Source organism: Microcaecilia unicolor, chromosome 7 (assembly GCF_901765095.1).
Source record: "Microcaecilia unicolor chromosome 7, aMicUni1.1, whole genome shotgun sequence".
Classification (NCBI taxonomy): Eukaryota; Metazoa; Chordata; class Amphibia; order Gymnophiona; family Siphonopidae; genus Microcaecilia; species Microcaecilia unicolor.
This window is the reverse complement of record NC_044037.1, coordinates 302,520,400-302,538,932: the sequence shown is the minus strand read 5'-3', so window position 1 is coordinate 302,538,932 and position 18,533 is coordinate 302,520,400. Positions and strand designations below refer to the sequence as shown.

Genomic DNA, 18,533 nt, shown 5'->3' with positions numbered 1-18,533 from the left:
GGAAAAAAAACGAGATTTTACCAAATGACGTCTTCTTCCTTCTGTGGACTCACTCAGGGTGGGGTTGGGGTCCGGTGTATCAGAGCTGTCAAATGCATTTCACAGCTCGGACTCGATGCACAAAGGGGGCAGCTCATTTGCATGCGATCCCCTTTGTGCATCGGTTGCTGTTTGCTAAATTCTACCGATGCCTTTGTGCACTGGACCCTTAGTTTTCATGTTTTCCGTAGGTCATTTCCCGGCTGATAAAGGGAACATTGTATTTACACCTATTCCTAACACGGCTAAAAGAAATGAGGTTTCTAAGTTGCTTCAATTCCACTATTGACCAAGACCACGGAAGGTTTGGTAGCTCAACAACTAATGGAATATTTATCGCACCATTCAATTCTGCATGAATCCCAATCTGGCTTTAGGCCACAAATTTAGCACCAAAGCTGTTTTACCTACACTTGTAACAAGACTTAGAAGTATAAGGACAATTTTACTACAGCACATAGGTACCTATGCGTGTCCAACACATGTCAAATTGGAACTACCGCCAGGCTTCCACGTGCCCCAGGCGGTAATTCCATTTTTGGCACCCGGCGGTAATCGGCAATTTATGCACGCTGACGCTTACCACCCAGTTAGCGCGTGAGAGCTTACCGCCAAGTCAATGAGCTCAGGCTTGCAGCGGCGAACTAGCACCAGTAAAAGCACCAACAAACAGGCAGGCTCGACTCCGTCCTTCGCTTCCCTGCCCTCTCAGCGTCCCGCCCGCCCGAAAGGAAATGACGTCAGAGGAAGGCGGGAGTCCGGGACGCAGAGAGGGCAGGGAAGCGAAGGACGGAGTCGAGCCTGCCTATTTGTTGGTGCTTTCACTGCGACTTTGGGTGAAAGTTGAAAGTCGTTTCGTTTGGGGGGGGGGGGGGGCAGAGAAGATGAAATGCCACCAGAGTCGGGGAACTATACGACACACGTCAAGAACGCATGGGGAGGTGGACATGCATGTTTCTCATATCATCTCTGCGCCAGGTGTTACTGTGCACTGCATGAGTGAGTATGTCACTCCTCCACCCCCAAAGCAGTCTAGAACTGGGTGTGAGCAGGTACACATGCCATGAGAGTGTAAGTGAACAGAAAACCAGCATTTGCTCGTGTAAGTGCAACATGAACTATCCTATATGACAATTGCTATAACCCATAACTGCAAGGAGGGCGGAGCATGGGAGGGGCATGGGCGTGCCTGCAACTCATGTGTGCAATTTATAGTGCGTATTGCATGGCGCACGTCGGAGGGTCCCTGGCGTAAATGGTCACACCATTTACACTAGTTTTCAACAATGGCCCCTTGGCACCCTGATTACATTACAGAGCTGGCACTGAGTGCATGAGATTAACCTAACTAGAGGTGCAAGTTACAGAATTGAATCCTGGATCTGTAGAAAGCACCACACACGCCAGCCCTGCTGAAGCAGTGAAGCTACCAGAACTGGAGTAAATAGTACTCCTTTGGCTAGGACCTCCTGATTAACAGAGCGTGCCTCCCTCCTCCCTCCCCCAATAAATTATTATCCCTGTGGGGTCCCCTCCTTGAGACCCCAGAATACAAGTGCCCAGGCTTACCAGTGTTTGTGGGTGCAGAGAATAGCCTCCAGGGTCACCCCCTCCTCCTCTAGAGACATCTGTTTGAGAAAAACAAGAGAAGTCACATGGTTAGAAAAGGGGAGGGGTGTTTGTGTTTATGTGTGTGTATAGGTGTGTAAATAAAAGAGTGGGGGTCAGCCCCCCTCCCCAGAATCCTAACTGTAAATCTGTGCACTCTCTCCCCTCTCCAGGGGACGGGAACCTATTCTGTGAAGGAATGTAGCACCTGCTTTCCCGCACGAGAGGTCACATAACTTTGGCGGAAGCACTTATGCCAGCCATAGGGCAGGTATAAGGACGAGGGTCTAAGTACTGGAGCTCCGGTGGTGTATCCATTCAAGATGAGTGTGTTATGTACGCACCACCTGTCAGTCCCTCCCTTCCCCGACCCTGCAAAGCTCTCACAATTCTCTCCCTCCCCCACCCCCGTGCCTTAAAACCACCTCCAATCTTCGCCCGGGCAGCGCCAATGGTACTCATAGCCTGCCTGCGGCCTGCACAGGGACTTTCTCTCTGAACCGTCCCGCCCCTTCTGATGCAACATCCTGTTTTCTGGAGGGCAGAACGGTTCAGAGAGAAAGTCCCAGTGCAGGCCACATCAAGCCTATCAGTACTACTGCCGCTCCCAGGGCGGACTGGATGTGATTTTAAAGCACGGGGGGGGGGGGGGGGGGGGGAGGGTAGAGGGAAAGAATTGTGTGGCTGGGAAGGGAGAGATGTGGCAGAAGGGAGGGAAATGAAGTGAGACGCATCCCCTGTTCAAAATTCTTGGCTACGCCACTGTGGAGCTCTGCATATCATTTACAGGGTTCTATATGTTTTGCCCCCTGTGTATCACCACCCTAGAAATAAAGTAGTGAGAGTGTTGTGTTAGTCCACTTTAAAGGTAATAAATCAAAATAAACCAGAAATAAAACAAAACAAAAGGAAGGAAGATTAGGTGATACCAAACGCACTACAATGATGGTCTGGGAGAAGGGGCGTAGCCAGACTTCGGCGGGAGGGGGGTCCAGAGCCCGAGGTGAGGGGGCACATTTCAGCCCCTCCCCGGCGTCGCCAACCCCCCACGCCATTGCCGACCCCCCCCTCCCGCCGCCGCCACCACCAACAACAACTTTGCCCCCCCCGCCTACAACCCTCTCGACCCCCCTCCCGCCGCCAACTACTACTACTATTTAGCATTTTTATAGCGTACGCAGCACTGCACATAGAAGAAAGACAGTCCCTGCTCAAAGAGCTTACAATCTAATAGACAAAAAATAAAGTAAGCAAATCAAATCAATTAATGTGTACAACCCTCCCTCGCCGCCTACCTTTGCTGGTGGGGGACCCCAACCCCCGCCAGCCAAGGTCCTCTTCTTCCGGCGCAAGGCTTTGTTCTGTTTCTGTGCAGGACGTCACACAATCTAAGTTTGTACCTGAGGCAATGGAGGGTTAAGTGACTTTGTCCAAGATCACAAGGAGCAGCAGTGGGATTTGAACTAGCCACCTCTGGATTGCAAGACCAGTGCTCTAACCACTAGGACACTCCACAATCTTGCTGTTCTTTGGGGTTCTACATGGAATGTTGCTACTCTGTGAGATTCCTATTTATTTATTTAGATTTTGCCCCACATAGCTACGCCACTGTCTGGGAGGGGGAGGTAGGAGTCACCTCTGATTACCCATCCACTGCCCCCGTTTCTCACTCCTCCCCATCTCCCACCCTTCCTTCAAGACTGTCATTTGAATGCTTTTCACGTCTATTTTGCTCATTTCTGACCTGAAAAAGACAGTTCTAAAGCAGCGTTTCCCAAACTGTGTAGGGCAGCAAATCCCGACCTCCCTCCCGCTTGAACCGCTACTGCAGACAGCAGCGGCAGAAAAACAGCAAAAAAAAAAAAAAAAAAGCAAGTGCAGGGCTGCAGCAGCCTTCAAGCATGTGCTGTCAGTTCTGCCAGTCCTCTGCTTAGGGTTACCATATTTTGTCCCACCCAAAAGGAGGACACATGCCCCGCCCCCACCACACACCCCGCTCTGCCCCCTTTCACACCCTCGCTCCGCTCCCTGTCACATTTTCCCCTCCCCCCTGTCACGTACCCCTTCGCCCCCCTCCCCTTACCTTACTACTGTCCTGCATTCAAAATGGCCACTGAGAGTTGATGTCTCACGAGGTCACTTCAACTCTCGGCGGCCAATTTGAATCGGTGCCGAGGATCAGGAACAGGATGGATGCATGCAGGGCAGCGCACCGGGCAGGAAACAGGGGGCTCTTTCCTGCCCCGAAGAGGTCACTAGACCACCAGGGCAGTAGTAAGTAAGGGGAGGGGAGACTAGCAATGCTGTCTTCCAAGTGGAAAGAGGTGAACAGTGGAGCGCCTCAGGGATCTATTCTGTACTGGAGCAAGTGCTGTTTATGCCTTGTAGCGCTATAGAAATGCTAAATAGTAGTAGTAGTAGTTTAGTATTTAGAGAAATGATCTGGGTGACATCTTGCAGGGGACACAAAATTATTCAAAACTGTTTAAATCATGAGAGGATTATGAGGAGCTGTAAAAGAACCTTATCCAAAAAGTGAACAAGATGATGGCGGTAGGGAAACATAGTCCTATCTATAGGTACATGATATTGGGTAAAACATTAGGGGTCATTCCCCAGGAAAAGGATTTTGCTGTGAAGAACAAAACCCTGCACCAGCCTTTGTCCCTGAGAATGCAGTGACCTCCCTGCCCTGTACAGTGATCAGCTGTGCTGCAAATACCCAGACCTTTCCCTTGCTACAGGTCAAGCGAGGCAAAGTGCCCCCCGGTGCCCAAACAACTTTATAAACATAACCCCCAGGTATACCCAAGCCAATCAGCTCGTGGCTTAGTAGCCGACCCAGTCCGCCGTCACAGCAAGACTGACCAATCGTAAACCGAGCTCCCCGCCGTGCAGCAAGGGATCTCAACCGGAGCCGACATTAACATGGCGCCGTGCACCGATGGGCCCTCATGCCCGATGCAGCGGGGAGCGAGCGAGGGGGAGAGGTCAGGACCCCGCCTCGCAGGTGCTCCCCGCTGTGAGGGGCTGGAACAAAGGGGGGGGGGTTTAAAACCCCTGGGCTGAGCTCGGACGGCCTCTTCGGCGTCCGAGCACCAGCCAGCACCCGGTCCCCCCCCCCTCCCCGATTATGAATTTGTACTGTGTATATCTGTCGCAGCTTTGGCGGGGTACCCAAGCCTGATGGTGTAAGCTAGACAGCTGGGATAGCTGCGCTTACGGTTGAGATCCCTTGCTGCACGGCGGGGAGCTCGGTTTACGATTGGTCAGTCTTGCTGCGACGGCGGACTGGGTCGGCTACTAAGCCGCGAGCTGATTGGCTTGGGTATACCTGGGGGTTATGTTTATAAAGTTGTTTGGATTTAAAATAAAGCTGCGGCCAAGTTTTGCCATGTTTAAGAAATGACCATGTGTCTCGAGTTATTATTATACATTATAACTAATACCCCGGGCCCAAGGGTCTCGGTTGCCTATGTTAACGGCCTGATAGCAGCTGCTATCAGAACCTAGCAAGCTGGGAAAGCACCGGGACATCCTATTAACAGACTAACTGCTACACTTTGTACCTGGTGAAGGTGCCGTAGTGAGTTTATGAAAATACAGAGCAAAACAGGCATCTAGATGTTACCAAAACAAGTACAGTAGGTGGGGCATATCTTCAGCGTTCAGCCAAGGCAGCAAATGATGTACCATGCAGGTAACACTTAGATAGGTAATAGAGCCCACACCTAGGTGGGGTGGATTGAATGAGAGACAGTCAAGCAATGGGCTGTTGAGATTCTGTGCAAAACATGAACTGTCTGGATTACTGTGTTCAGTATTACAGTATGTCTGCTTCTCAACACAGGCCTCAGGGCAATCAGATTTCCAGGATAACCACAAAGATCTGCATGCACTGCCTCCACTGTATGCAAATCTCATAAGTACATAAGTATTGCCATCCTGGGAAAGACCAAAGGTCCATGGAGCCCAGCATCCTGTTTCCAACAGTGGCCAATCCAGGTCACAAATACCTGGCAAGATCCCCAAAAAAGTACAAAACATTTTATGCTGCTTACCCCAGAAACAGTGGGTTTTCCCCAAGTCCATTTAATAACGGTCTATGGACTTTTCCTTTAGGAAGCCGTCCAAACCTTTTTTAAACTCTGCTAAGCTAACCGCCTTTACCACATTCTCTGGCTACGAATTCCAGAGTTTAATTACACGTTGAGTGAAGAAATATTTTCTCCGATTCGTTTTAAATTTTCTACATTGTAGCTTCATCGCATGCCCCCTCGTCCTAGTATTTTTGGAAAGCGTAAACAGACGCTTCACATCTCTCTCATGCATATTCATTGTGGGTATCCTGAAAACCTGACTTGCTGGATGTCCCAAGCACTGGGTTGAAAACCCCCGATACAGAAGGATATAAACAGGGCCCGAAGCAGTAGAGCACAGCTGGTGGATGGTCAGAAATCCAAGTACGTGCAGTGCTGAATAGTGAAGGGCAACCGGGTTAGCTATTCAAAAATCTCAGCTCCCTCTCCCCAGCACCCGTCACAAGTTTAAAAAGAAAGGATCTGAGTCCAAATGGACTTTCTCATTGCATTTTTAGACCGAGAGAGGGCCATGACCACAGGACCCACCGGATGCACCTGGCCTCATGCACTGTGTTCTTGCTGAGCAGCAGGGCCAGGAGTAAATCAAATGGAGGAACCAGTCTTGGGGAAGCCACTGCTTGCCCTGGGATTGGTAGCATGGAACGGTGCTACTAACTGGGTTTCTGCCAGGTACTTGTGACCTGGCTTGGCCACTGTTGGAAGCAGGATACTGGGCTAGATGGACCATTGGTCTGACCTAGGGTTACCATATTTCCGGATTTACCCGGACATGTCCTCTGTTTGAGGACAAGTCCGGGCAACCGGGCGGGTTTTGCCAATCTGCCCGTTTGTCCAGAAATCCGGACAAACAGGCAGATTGCTAGCCTCCCCTCCCCTTACTTACTACTGCCCTGGTGGTCTAGTGACCTCTTCAGGGCAGGAAAGACCCCTCTCTTTCCTGCCCGGAGCGCTGCCCTGCATCCATCCTTCCTGTTGCTGACTTCGGCGCCGATTCAAAATGGCCGCCGAGAGTTGAAGTGACCTCGTGAGACTTCAACTCGGCGCCCATTTTGAATCGGCACCGAGATCAGCAACAGGAAGGAAGCATGCAGGGCAGCGCTCCGGGCAGGAAAGAGGGGGGTCTTTCCTGCCCCGAAGGCGGAAGAGGTCACTAGACCACCAGGGCAGCAGTAAGGTAAGTGGAGGGGGGTGACGGGGTGTGTGACAGGGGGCAGAGCGATGGCGTGAAAGGGGGTGGGGTGTGAAAAGGGGCGTGATGGGTGTGTGGTGGGGGCGGGGCATGTGTCCTCCTTTTGGGGGGACAAAATATGGTAACCCTAGTCTGACCCAGTATGGCTACTCTTATGTTCCAATGACCTACCTGCAAATTCTGCTTGTGTGACTGACTCCTGTCCTGTCCGGTTCTACTAGAAGGCCCTGCACACAGGACTGGACCTAGAACAGGAGATGTACCCTTCTCCTCCACTGGCAACTCCCGACTCCGCTCTGCTCCGCTCCTCTGCACCATATGCCTACTATAGACTTCCTGAGTCAGTACATGAAGCTCTGTCTCTGGCCATCTTCAAATCTAAGCTAAAAGCCCACCTTTCTGAGGTTGCTTTTAACTCCTATTCACGTATTCAGTACCCATGTCTGTATTATCGTTCCCACCTTAAGTAATTCCCTTATCCTTTATTTGTCCTGTTTGTCTGTCCTAATTAGATTGTAAGCTCTGTCAAGCAGGGACTGTCTGTTACATGTTCAGTGTACAGCTACTACTATTACTACTTATCATTTCTAAAGCGCTACTAGATGTACGCAGCGCTGTACATTTGAACATGAAGAGACAGTCCCTGCTCGACAGAGCTTACAATCTAATTAGGACAGACAAACAGAACAAATAAGGGATAAGGACAAACAGTAGCAAGATTCCGGAATCCCAAAGACTACTACTACTTATCATTTCTATAGTGCTACTAGACGTAGGCAGCGCTGTACACTTGAACATGAAGAGACAGTCCCTGCTCGACAGAGCTTACAATCTAATTAGGACAGACAAACAGGACAAATAAGGGATAAGGACAAAGAGTAGCAAGATTCCGGAATCCCAAAGAGTAGCAAGACTCCGGAATCCCAAAGACTACTACTACTTATCATTTCTATAGTGCTACTAGACGTAGGCAGCGCTGTACACTTGAACATGAAGAGACAGTCCCTACTCGACAGAGCTTACAATCTAATTAGGACAAACAAGAGATAAGGAAATATTTAAGAGAGGATGATAAAATACGCTCTGCGTATGTCTAGTAGCGTTATAGAAACGATAAGAAGTAGTAGTAGTCTTTGGGATTCTGCATGGAATCTTACTCTTTGTCCTTATCCCTTATTTGTCCTGTTTGTCTGTCTTGATTAGATTGCAAGCTTGGGATTGTCTCTTCATGTTCAAGTGTACAGCGCTGCATACGTCTAGTAGCACTATAGAAATGATAAGTAGTAGTAGTAGTCTTTGGGATTCCGGAATCTTGCTACTCTTTGGGATTCTGCACAGAATCTTGCTACTCTTTGGGATTCCGGAATCTTGCTACTCTTTATCTCTTATTTGTCCTGTTTGTCTGTCCTAATTACATTGTAAGCTCTGTCGAGCAGGGACTGTCTCTTCATGTTCAAGTGTACAGCGCTGTGTACATCTAGTAGCGTTATATAAATGATAAGAAGTAGTAGTAGTCTTTAGGATTCCGGAATCTTGCTACTCTTTGGGATTCCGCACAGAATCTTGTTCTTTGTCCTTATCCCTTATTTGTCCTGTTTGTCTTGATTAGATTGTAAACTTTGTCGAGCAGGGACTGTCTCTTACATGTTCAGCCCTGTATACGTCTAGTAGTACTATAGAAATGATAAGTAGTAGCTATAGTAGTAGGCAGCTTCTCGCTTCAGGATGTGTTGGCCTTTCCTCCTTTCATATGGTTCCACCACGTCACTGACCTGCAATGGAAGAGGAGGTGCCAGCACACGTTACGGTAACAAGCTGATACCGGAGGAAGCAACAGCACTGGATTGGGAAGGAGGAGAGTGCTAGGATACAGGTGGGCTCTGTTTTTCCTGCAGGCCCCAAGTTGGACGCCTGGGCCCTAGAGGACAGGAGGAGCAGGGTGGCTTATCCTAAAGACACTTATGGATTTGAATACCCAAGCAGCGCATTATTTCCAAGAAAAGGAGATTGAACGATAAGAGGCCATGATGCAAGGCTCAAAGCGAAGAGATTCAAAGGGAGATGACGCCTGCCAACGAACCTTTCCAGAGTAGCACTCCACCCACGCTGTGGAACCCACTCCCAAAAAGGCTTCACCTAACTAAGGGAGGACTTGTTTATCCATTCTTACTCTAGTTAGGGTTAGTGCAGTGGACTTTGATCCTGGGGAACTGGGTTTGATTCCCACTGCAGCACCTTGTGACTCTGGGCAAGTCACTTAACCCTCCATTGCCCCTGGTACAAAATAAGTACCTGAATATATGTAAACCGCTTTGAATGTAGTTGCAGAAACCTCAGAAAGGCAGTATATCAAGTCCCATTTCCCTTCCCTTATGACATCACAATATCAGAAGTGAGCCAAGTATCGGGCAATCAAGCCATTGTGACATCACTGATGAGGTTGGCTCTTATTGGTGGAATGAGTGGAGGAGTAGCCTAGTGGTTAGTGCAGTGGACTTTGATCCTGGGGAACTGGGTTCAATTCCCACTGCAGCTCCTTGTGACTCTGGGCAAGTCACTTAACACTCCATTGCCCCTGGTACAAAATAAGTACCTGAATATATGTAAACCACTTTGAATGTAGTTGCAAAAACCTCAGAAAGGCGGTATATCAAGTCCTATTTCCCTTTCCCTGTTTGAGATTCTACATGGAATGTTGCTAGTGGAGGAGTAGCCTAGTGGTTAGTGCAGCGGACTCTGATTCTGGGGAACTGGGTTCAATTCCCACTGCAGCTCCTTGTGAGTCTGGGCAAGTCACCTAACCCTCCATTGTCCCAGGTACAAATAATATACCACTTTGAATGTAGTTGCAAAAACCACAGAAAGGTAGTATCAAGTCCCATTCCCCATTTGACATTTTACATGGAATGTTGCTACTATTGGAGATTCTAGATGGAATGTTCCCATTCCACTAGCAACATTCCATGTAGAGCCTGCCGTTGCAGGACGTCAGACTCACAGAAACAGAAGCCTGCGCGGCCGCGTTGCTGATCCGCAAGGGTAGGCTTCTACGTGGAATGTTGCTAGTGAAGGAGTAGCCTAGTGGTTAGTGCAGTGGACTTTGATCCTGGGGAACTGAGTTCGATTCCCACTGCAGCTCCTTGTGACTCTGGGCAAGTCACTTAACCCTCCATTGCCCCTGGTACAAAATAAGTACCTGAATATATGTAAACCGCTTTGAATATAGTTGCAAAAACCTCAGAAAGGCGGTATATCAAGTCCCAGTTCCCTTTCCCCCTTTCCCTTATGACATCACAATATCAGAAGTGAGCCAAGTATCGGGCAATCAAGCCATTGTGACATCACTGATGAGGTTGGCTCTTATTGGTGGCATGAGTGGAGGAGTAGCCTAGTGGTTAGTGCAGTGGACTTTGATCCTGGGGGACTGTATTGGGCAATCAAGCCATTGTGACATCACTGATGAGGTTGGCTCTTATTGGTGAAATGAGGCATTATGACATCACAGTATCAGCTCCAGTGGAGGAGTAGCCTAGTGGTTAGTGCAGTGGACTTTGATCCTGGGGAACTGGGTTCAATTCCCACTGCAGCTCCTTGTGACTCTGGGCAAGTCACTTAACCCTCCATTGCCCCTGGTACAAAATAAGTACCTGAATATATGTAAATTGCTTTGAATGTAGTTGCAAAAACCTCAGAAAGGCAGTATATCAAGTCCCATTTCCCTTTCCCCCATGACATCACAAACTCAGAAGTGAGCCAAGTATCGGGCAATCAAGCCATTGTGACATCACTGATGAGGTTGGCTCTTATTGGTGGAATGAGTGGAGGAGTAGCCTAGTGGTTAGTGCAGTGGACTTTGATCCTGGGGAACTGAGTTCAATTCCCACTGCAGCTCCTTGTGACTCTGGGCAAGTCACTTAACCCTCCATTGCCCCTGGTACAAAATAAGTACCTGAATATATGTAAACCGCTTTGAATGTAGTTGCAAAAACCCCAGAAAGGCAGTATATCAAGTCCCATTTCCCTTTCCCTTATGACATCACAATATCAAAGTGAGCCAAGTATTGGGCAATCAAGCCATTGTGACATCACTGATGAGGTTGGCTCTTATTGGTGGAATGAGTGGAGGAGTAGCCTAGTGGTTAGTGCAGTGGACTTTGATCCTGGGGAACTGAGTTCAATTCCCACTGCAGCTCCTTGTGACTCTGGGCAAGTCACTTAACCCTCCATTGCCCCTGGTACAAAATAAGTACCTGAATATATGTAAACCGCTTTGAATGTAGTTGCAAAAACCCCAGAAAGGCAGTATGTCAAGTCCCATTTCCCTTCCCTTTTTCTGACTCCATGTGCAACTTTTCCATAAGTTAGTTACCCTTATGTTCTATTTTAACTTCTGTTAACTCTACCGAATCTGTCTACATGTTCCATCTCCACTTATACCCTATGCTCTCTATTAAGATGTGTTAATGTGTATTGTGTTGACATTGTAAGTAGCACATTGTGCTATAATGTGGGTTACTTAATATACTTACTGCTGTAATTATCTATGTTGCAATAAGATACGGTATATAAATCAACATAAATAAATAATTATTATTTCTGCACACTGCTTTGCGTGAATTTCTTCGAAAAGGTGATAAATCCTAATAAATAAAATAAAAGTACACTTCATAGAAACAATGGCAAGTGCAATGGAATGGACTTTCGGGGGAGGGGGGGGGTCAGAGAACGAGGCAAAAACTAGAACGGAATCCACAATATTCTGGGAACTGGCCTGGTGGCTCAGATGGGCAGTGCCATGAGGAAGGTCTTGGGCCCAAAATCCCTGTGTCTAGCTTTCCGCTCTGTGGACTGGGCTGTGGAGCCAGTGTTCACAGCCATAGGAGAGTGAGTCATGGCCATTCCTTACCTGACAAGTTAAGGCTCCCAATTGAGAGGTTACAATAAAGACAAAAGCAGCCCAGGTGCCCTGGAGTAAAGAGCAGCCAGACTTGAAAGATTGCAAATGATTATTTCAGCCATTAAAGAGAGTCTCTTCTTGCCTCACAAGAATATTAGGAGGAACTAGAATCTCAGGTTCCTCAATTTTCCAATAACTCATTATCTTTCGGCAGAAATTCTGGCAAGGAAATAGGTTAAGGAAGTGCTTGGGGTTTCCAAACTCTGAGGAGGTTGTTTTGGTTAAATGCTATTATCTATCTACAAGAAAAGTTACGTAAGAAGCTCCCGAGGGTGATGTGATCAGGTAGTTTTGGGCCCAATAGATACTACTAATTTGCATATCTAGAAGGTTCTACTGTTTTTATTGCGCTCCTGTTTACCTTCTTGAATGAAGGGGATATTTCTGCAGTTTTGAGGGCTTATTTTAAAAAAGATATATGTGCTTTTCTGTGGAAAAACTATACAGATTTTTCCAGATGTGTCTCGGAATACTCAACTGGCAAGGAAAGCTTTTTTTAGTTTTAAAGAGTCAAGTAATGGCTTTAGGTGCAACGTTTTTCTTAAGATTTCTATGTAAGTGCTTATGCTGCACTTCAGGGAACTCAACATATTTTCTTTGATTCTTCACAACTGGAGACATTTTTGCAGGAGCATAGTAATTAATTGATAAAGGGGCTGGGACGACATCCCTATGAGGAAAGGCTGAAGCGGCTAGGGCTCTTCAGCTTGGAGAAAAGGCAGCTGAGGGGAGATATGATAGAGGTCTATAAAATAATGATTGGAGTTGAATGGGTAGACCGGTGAGTCTGACGTCAGTGCCGGGGAAAATGGTAGAGGCTATTGTTAAAAACAAAATTACAGAGCACATCCGAGGACATGGATTACTGAGACCGAGTCAGCACGGCTTTTGTGTGGGGAAATCTTGCCTGACCAATTTACTTTAATTCTTTGAAGGAGTAAACAAACATGTGGACAAAGGGGAGCCGGTTGATATTGTGTATCTGGATTTTCAAAAGGCGTTTGACAAGGTACCTCATGAAAGGCTACAGAGGAAATTGGAGGATCATGGGATAGGAGGAAATGTCCTATTGTGGATTAAAAACTGGTTGAAGGATAGGAAACAGAGAGTGGGGTTAAATGGGCAGTATTCACAATGGAGAAGGGTAGTTAGTGGGGTTCCTCAGGGGTCCGTGCTAGGACCGCTGCTTTTTAATATATTTATAAATGATTTAGAGATGGGAGTAACTAGTGAGGTAATTAAATTTGCTGATGACACAAAGTTATTCAGAGTCGTTAACTCGCGACAGGATTGTGAAAAATTACAGAAGGACCTTACGAGACTGGGAGACTGGGCGGCTAAATGGCAGATGACATTTAATGTGAGCAACTGCAAGGTGATGCATGTGGGAAAAAAGAACCCGAATTATAGCTACGTCATGCAAGGTTCCACGTTAGGAGTTACGGACCAAGAAAGGGATCTGGGTGTCGTCGTCGATAACACACTGAAACCTTCTGCTCAGTGTGCTGCTGCGGCTAGGAAAGCGAATAGAATGTTGGGTATTATTAGGAAAGGTATGGAAAACAGGTGTGAGGATGTTATAATGCCGTTATATCGCTCCATGGTGCGACCGCACCTTAAGTATTGTGTTCAATTCTGGTCGCCGCATCTCAAGAAAGATATAGTAGAACTGGAAAAGGTGCAGCGAAGGGCGACAAAAATGATGGCGGGGATGGGACGACTTCCCTAAGAGGAAAGACTAAGGAGGCTAGGGCTTTACAGCTTGGAGAAGAGATGGCTGAGGGGAGACATGATAGAGGTATATAAAATAATGAGTGGAGTGGAACAGGTGGATGTGAAGCGTCTGTTCACGCTTTCCAAAAATACTAGGACTAGGGGGCATGCGATGAAACTTCAGTGTAGTAAATTTAAAACAAATCAGAGAAGCCCAAGGGGTCGGAGTTTACTTATTAATGCTTGTTGATTTTGGATGTGGAGTGGGTGGGGGGGGGGGGGGGGGGTTCCACCTCCTCTCTGCCCCGTAGTAAGCTGCTTTTCCTAGAGTACAGAGGTAACCGCGTAATCTGTGGGCTGCCAAACAGTTCTGGATTATTGGTACTGTTATACTTCCTTGAATTAATACGGATAGCAACAGGAAGGTTGCTGAGAATATGACCAAAACCGAGCTTCTCATTTTCCCCCCCAAACCCACCTCCCCGCTCCCCCCGTTTTCTATTTCTGTTGATGGCTCTCTCATTCTCCCTGTCTCCTCAGCTCGAAACCTTGGGGTCATCTTTGACTCTTCTCTCTCCTTCTCTGCTCATATCCAGCAGATCGCCAAGACCTGTCGTTTCTTTCTTTACAACATCCGTAAAATCCACCCCTTTCTTTCCGAGCACTCTACCAAAACCCTCATCCACACCCTTGTCACCTCTCGTTTAGACTACTGCAATCTGCTTTTTGCTGGCCTCCCACTTAGTCACCTCTCCCCTCTCCAGTGGGTTCAAAACTCTGCTGCCCGTCTCATCTTCCGCCAGGGTCGCTTTACTCATACTACCCCTCTCCTCAAGACCCTTCACTGGCTCCCTATCCGTTTTCGCATCCTATTCAAACTTCTTCTACTAACCTATAAATGTACTCACTCTGCTGCTCCCCAGTATCTCTCCACACTCGTCCATCCCTACACCCCTTCCCGTGCACTCCGCTCCATGGATAAATCCTTCTTATCTGTTCCCTTCTCCACTACTGCCAACTCCAGACTTCGCGCCTTCTGTCTCGCTGCACCCTACGCCTGGAATAAACTTCCTGAGCCCCTACGTCTTGCCCCATCCTTGGCCACCTTTAAATCTAGACTGAAAGCCCACCTCTTTAACATTGCTTTTGACTCGTAACCACTTGTAACCACTCGCCTCCACCTACCCTCCTCTTTTCCTTCCTGTTCACATTAATTGATTTGATTTGCTTACTTTATTTATTTTTTGTCTATTAGATTGTAAGCTCTTTGAGCAGGGACTGTCTTTCTTCTATGTTTGTGCAGCGCTGCGTATGCCTTGTAGCGCTATAGAAATGCTAAATAGTAGTAGTAGTAGATTTTGGTAATTGAGTGGTACAGGGGTTGGGATGGAGGGGTTGGGAAGGGGAGGGGTGGGGGGGGGGAATGGGCGGTTTACAAGCTGTATGGTTCATGCATTGTATCTTATTGTTTGTAAGTTGGCAATATTGAGTATGTTGTGTGTTGTGTTGCTTAACTTTGAGTTATCAATAAAATTACTTTAAACTTAAAAAAAAAAATCAGAGAAAATTTTTCTTCACCCAACGTATAATTAAACTCGAATTCATTGCCAGAGAAAGTGGTGAAGGCGGTTAGCTTAGCAGAGTTTTAAAAGGGGTTGGACGGTTTCCTAAAGGACAAGTCCATAAACCGCTACTAAAATGGACTTGGGAAAAATCCACAATTCCAGGAATAACATGTATAGAATGTTTGTACGTTTGGGAAGCTTGCCAGGAGCCCTTGGCCTGGATTGGCCGCTGTCGTGGACAGGATGCTGGGCTCGATGGAGCCTTGGTCTTTTCCCAGTATGGCATTACTTATGTACTTATGGGTAGATGTGAAGTGTCTGTTCACACTTTCCAAAAATACTAGGACTAGGGGGCATGCGATGAAGCTAAAATGTAGTAAATTTAAAATGAATCAGAGAAAATTTTTCTTCACTCAATGTGTACTTAAACTCTGGAATTCGTTGCCAGAGAATGTGGTAAAGGCGGTTAGCTTAGCGGAGTTTTAAAAAGGTTTAGACGGCTTCCTAAAGGAAAAGTCCATAGACCATTATTAAATGGACTTGGGGAAAATCCACTATTTCTGGGATAGCAGTATAAAATGTTTTGTACTATTTTGGGATCTTGCCGGGTATTTGTGACCTGGATTGGCCACTGTTGAAAACAGGATGCTGGGCTTGATGGACCTTTGGTCTTTCCCAGTATGGCAATACTTATGTACTTATGATATGTCTTAGGTTTGATTGGCGTACTGAGGGCCCTTTTTACTATACACGCACTAGTATTTTTAGCGCGTGCTAACGCTAAAGACACCCATAGGAATCTATGGGTGTCTCTAGCATTAGTGCGTGCTAATTTTTCCGCACGCTAAAAACACTAGGGGTTACAGAGGATAGGCAGACTGGATAGGCCATCCTGCTTATAATCGAACGAGAAAAACGCCCCAAGTTCCGACCTAAATCGGGAGATGGACGTTTATCGCACAAAAACGAATAACACGGTATAATCGAAAGCCGAACTTGGACGTTTTCAACTGCACTCCATCGTGGAAGTGTACAAAGTTGACGGGGGCATGTCGGAGGCGTGGTGAAGGCAGGACTGGGGCATGGTTATCACCCGAACAGAGATGGGCGCCTTTCGCCGATAATGGGAAAAAAGTATGCGTTTGTACCTAGAATTTAGGGCACTTTTCCTGGACCCTGTTTTTTCACAAATAAGGCCCCAAAAAGTGCCCTAAATGACCAGATTACCACCAGAGGGAATCGGGGATGACCTCCCCTGACTCTCCCAGTGGTCACTAACCACCTCCCACCACATAAAATGATGTTTCACAACTTTTTATTTTCACCCTCAAATGTCATACCCACCTCCCTGGCAGCAGTATGCAGGTCCCTGGAGCAGTTGTTAGGGGGTGCAGTGGACTTCAGGCAGGTGGACCCAGGCCCATCCCCCCTACCTGTTACAATTGTGCTGCTTAATGCTTTGTCGTCCAACCCCCTCAAACCCACTGTACCCACATGTAGATGCCCCCCTTCACCTCTTAGGGCTATAGTAATGGTGTAGACTTGTGGGCAGTGGGTTTTGAGGGGGATTTGGGGGGCTCAACACACAAGGGAAGGGTGCTATGCACCTGGGAGCTCTTTTACCTTTTTTTTTGTTTTTGTAAAAGTGCCCCCTAGGGTGCCCGGTTGGTGTCCTGGCACGTGAGGGGGACCAGTGCACTACGAATCCTGGCCCCTCCCACGAACAAATTCCTTGGATTTATTCGTTTTTGAGCCGGGCGCTTTCATTTTCCATTATCGCTGAAAAGCAAAAACACCCAGCTCACAAATTGTCGAATAAAACATGGATGTCTATTTTTTGCGAAAATACGGTTCGGTCCGCCCCTTCACAGACCCGTTCTCGGAGATAAAAGCCCATGGAGATAGATGTTTTCGTTCGATTATGCCCCTCCACATGGCCTTTATCTGCGGTCATATTTCTATGGCCCTTAGAGTTCTATGGTATTTGGTCCAGTCTCAATATGTTTAAGACTTGTTCTTAGAATTGTTTTTTTCTTTAAATTTAAATTGTTTCTTTTGCTCCCATTATGTGGGCTGTTTTATAAGATATGTTACTGATTATGATAATGTTTTTCTGGGTACCTCTGTAATGAGGTTGTGTTTGTCTTATCTGAAGAGAAGGTGAGCCTTTAGGTCCCTCAAGGCCCCGAAGGACCTCAGAGGACAGCCGTGCAACCCCAAGTCTTCACCCGTGGCGACCGCCGTTCACCGAGGGTTGAGCCCCCAGCTGCAGGCGGCCAACGGGACTTCCGGAACCGCGGGGTTGACGAACTGACCCAATACTGGAACCAGGAGCCAGGAGGGGAGGAGGAAAACTGACGACAGGTCAGGGCAGGCAGCTCACAGTGTAGTCGAAACAGGCAATAGGTCAGGGCAGGCAGCTAGCAGAGAAGTCCAAAAACAATGCAAAGGTCAAGACCAGGAGAAAAAGGAAAACAAACTGAGAACAGGAACACACGGAGACTAGCCTCGGGAAACAGAACCTGAAGCAATGTTCTATCCCAGGCCTGCTCCTTAAATACTGTCCGCATTCAACCACCCAGCCCAAGCCGACATGGCCGGCCAATCAGAACCTGGTAACTGACAGAATCCTTCTGATTGGCTGTGTCCGAGCTCCCAGGCGGGACTACAGCGCCGGCCTCCCAATCTCTGAGGCGGAGCTTCGGGTACCCGCGCCCGAAAGTGAAGGAGACGCCGGCCATCGCGTCTCTGCGCCATTCTCCCTACTGGCGTGAGTACGCCCCTCATAGCCGGCGATCGAGAGCCCGGCAGCCGCAAATGCCAGCCCACGGCCTCGGCCCCGGCCCCGGACTGGGCGGCTCTCCGCCGCGGCCTCAAGAAGGCCGGCCCTCGCCGCAGTGGACACCGGCTCCCGCTTCCAGCGGAGGAGCAGCTGGAGGGAGCAACGGATGTGACAGTGTTATCTTCTTGTTCATGAGAGAAATATGTAACATTTCAACTAACTTGTTAGTCACACACACAAGGAGTGACTTGGGCTGCACATACTGCAGCGGGACATGTTTATCCACTCCTACCCTAGCTGAGATAATATTTAACCATCTCTCTGACCTCATGTGCAACTTTCTTTAAATTAGTCACCTTATTTTCTAACACCTCTTTCTCTTACCTGTCTATATGTTCCATCTTTGCTTATACCCTACGCTGTCTATTAAAATTATTACATATTATGTTGACATTGTAAGTAGTATCCTATGCCATACTTTGTATTGTTGTTTGAATATTTTTACTGTTGTAATTGTCTATTGCTCATGTTTGATCTATTCTTACTGTACAACGCCTTGAGTGAATTCCTTCAAAAA

The 18,533-nt window shown here is 47.6% G+C and overlaps 1 protein-coding gene across 1 annotated transcript in view; it reads right to left on the bottom strand.

Annotated features, from left to right (window-relative positions):
- Nucleotides 1–18,533, bottom strand: part of LOC115473985 (probable hydrolase PNKD) — a 152,127-nt gene that overhangs the window by 30,263 nt on the left and 103,331 nt on the right. Inside the window, exon 4 of the mRNA XM_030209227.1 lies at nucleotides 1,609–1,667. Within this exon, the coding sequence (XP_030065087.1) occupies nucleotides 1,609–1,667 (59 nt within the window). The remainder of the gene's footprint in view (nucleotides 1–1,608; nucleotides 1,668–18,533) is intronic.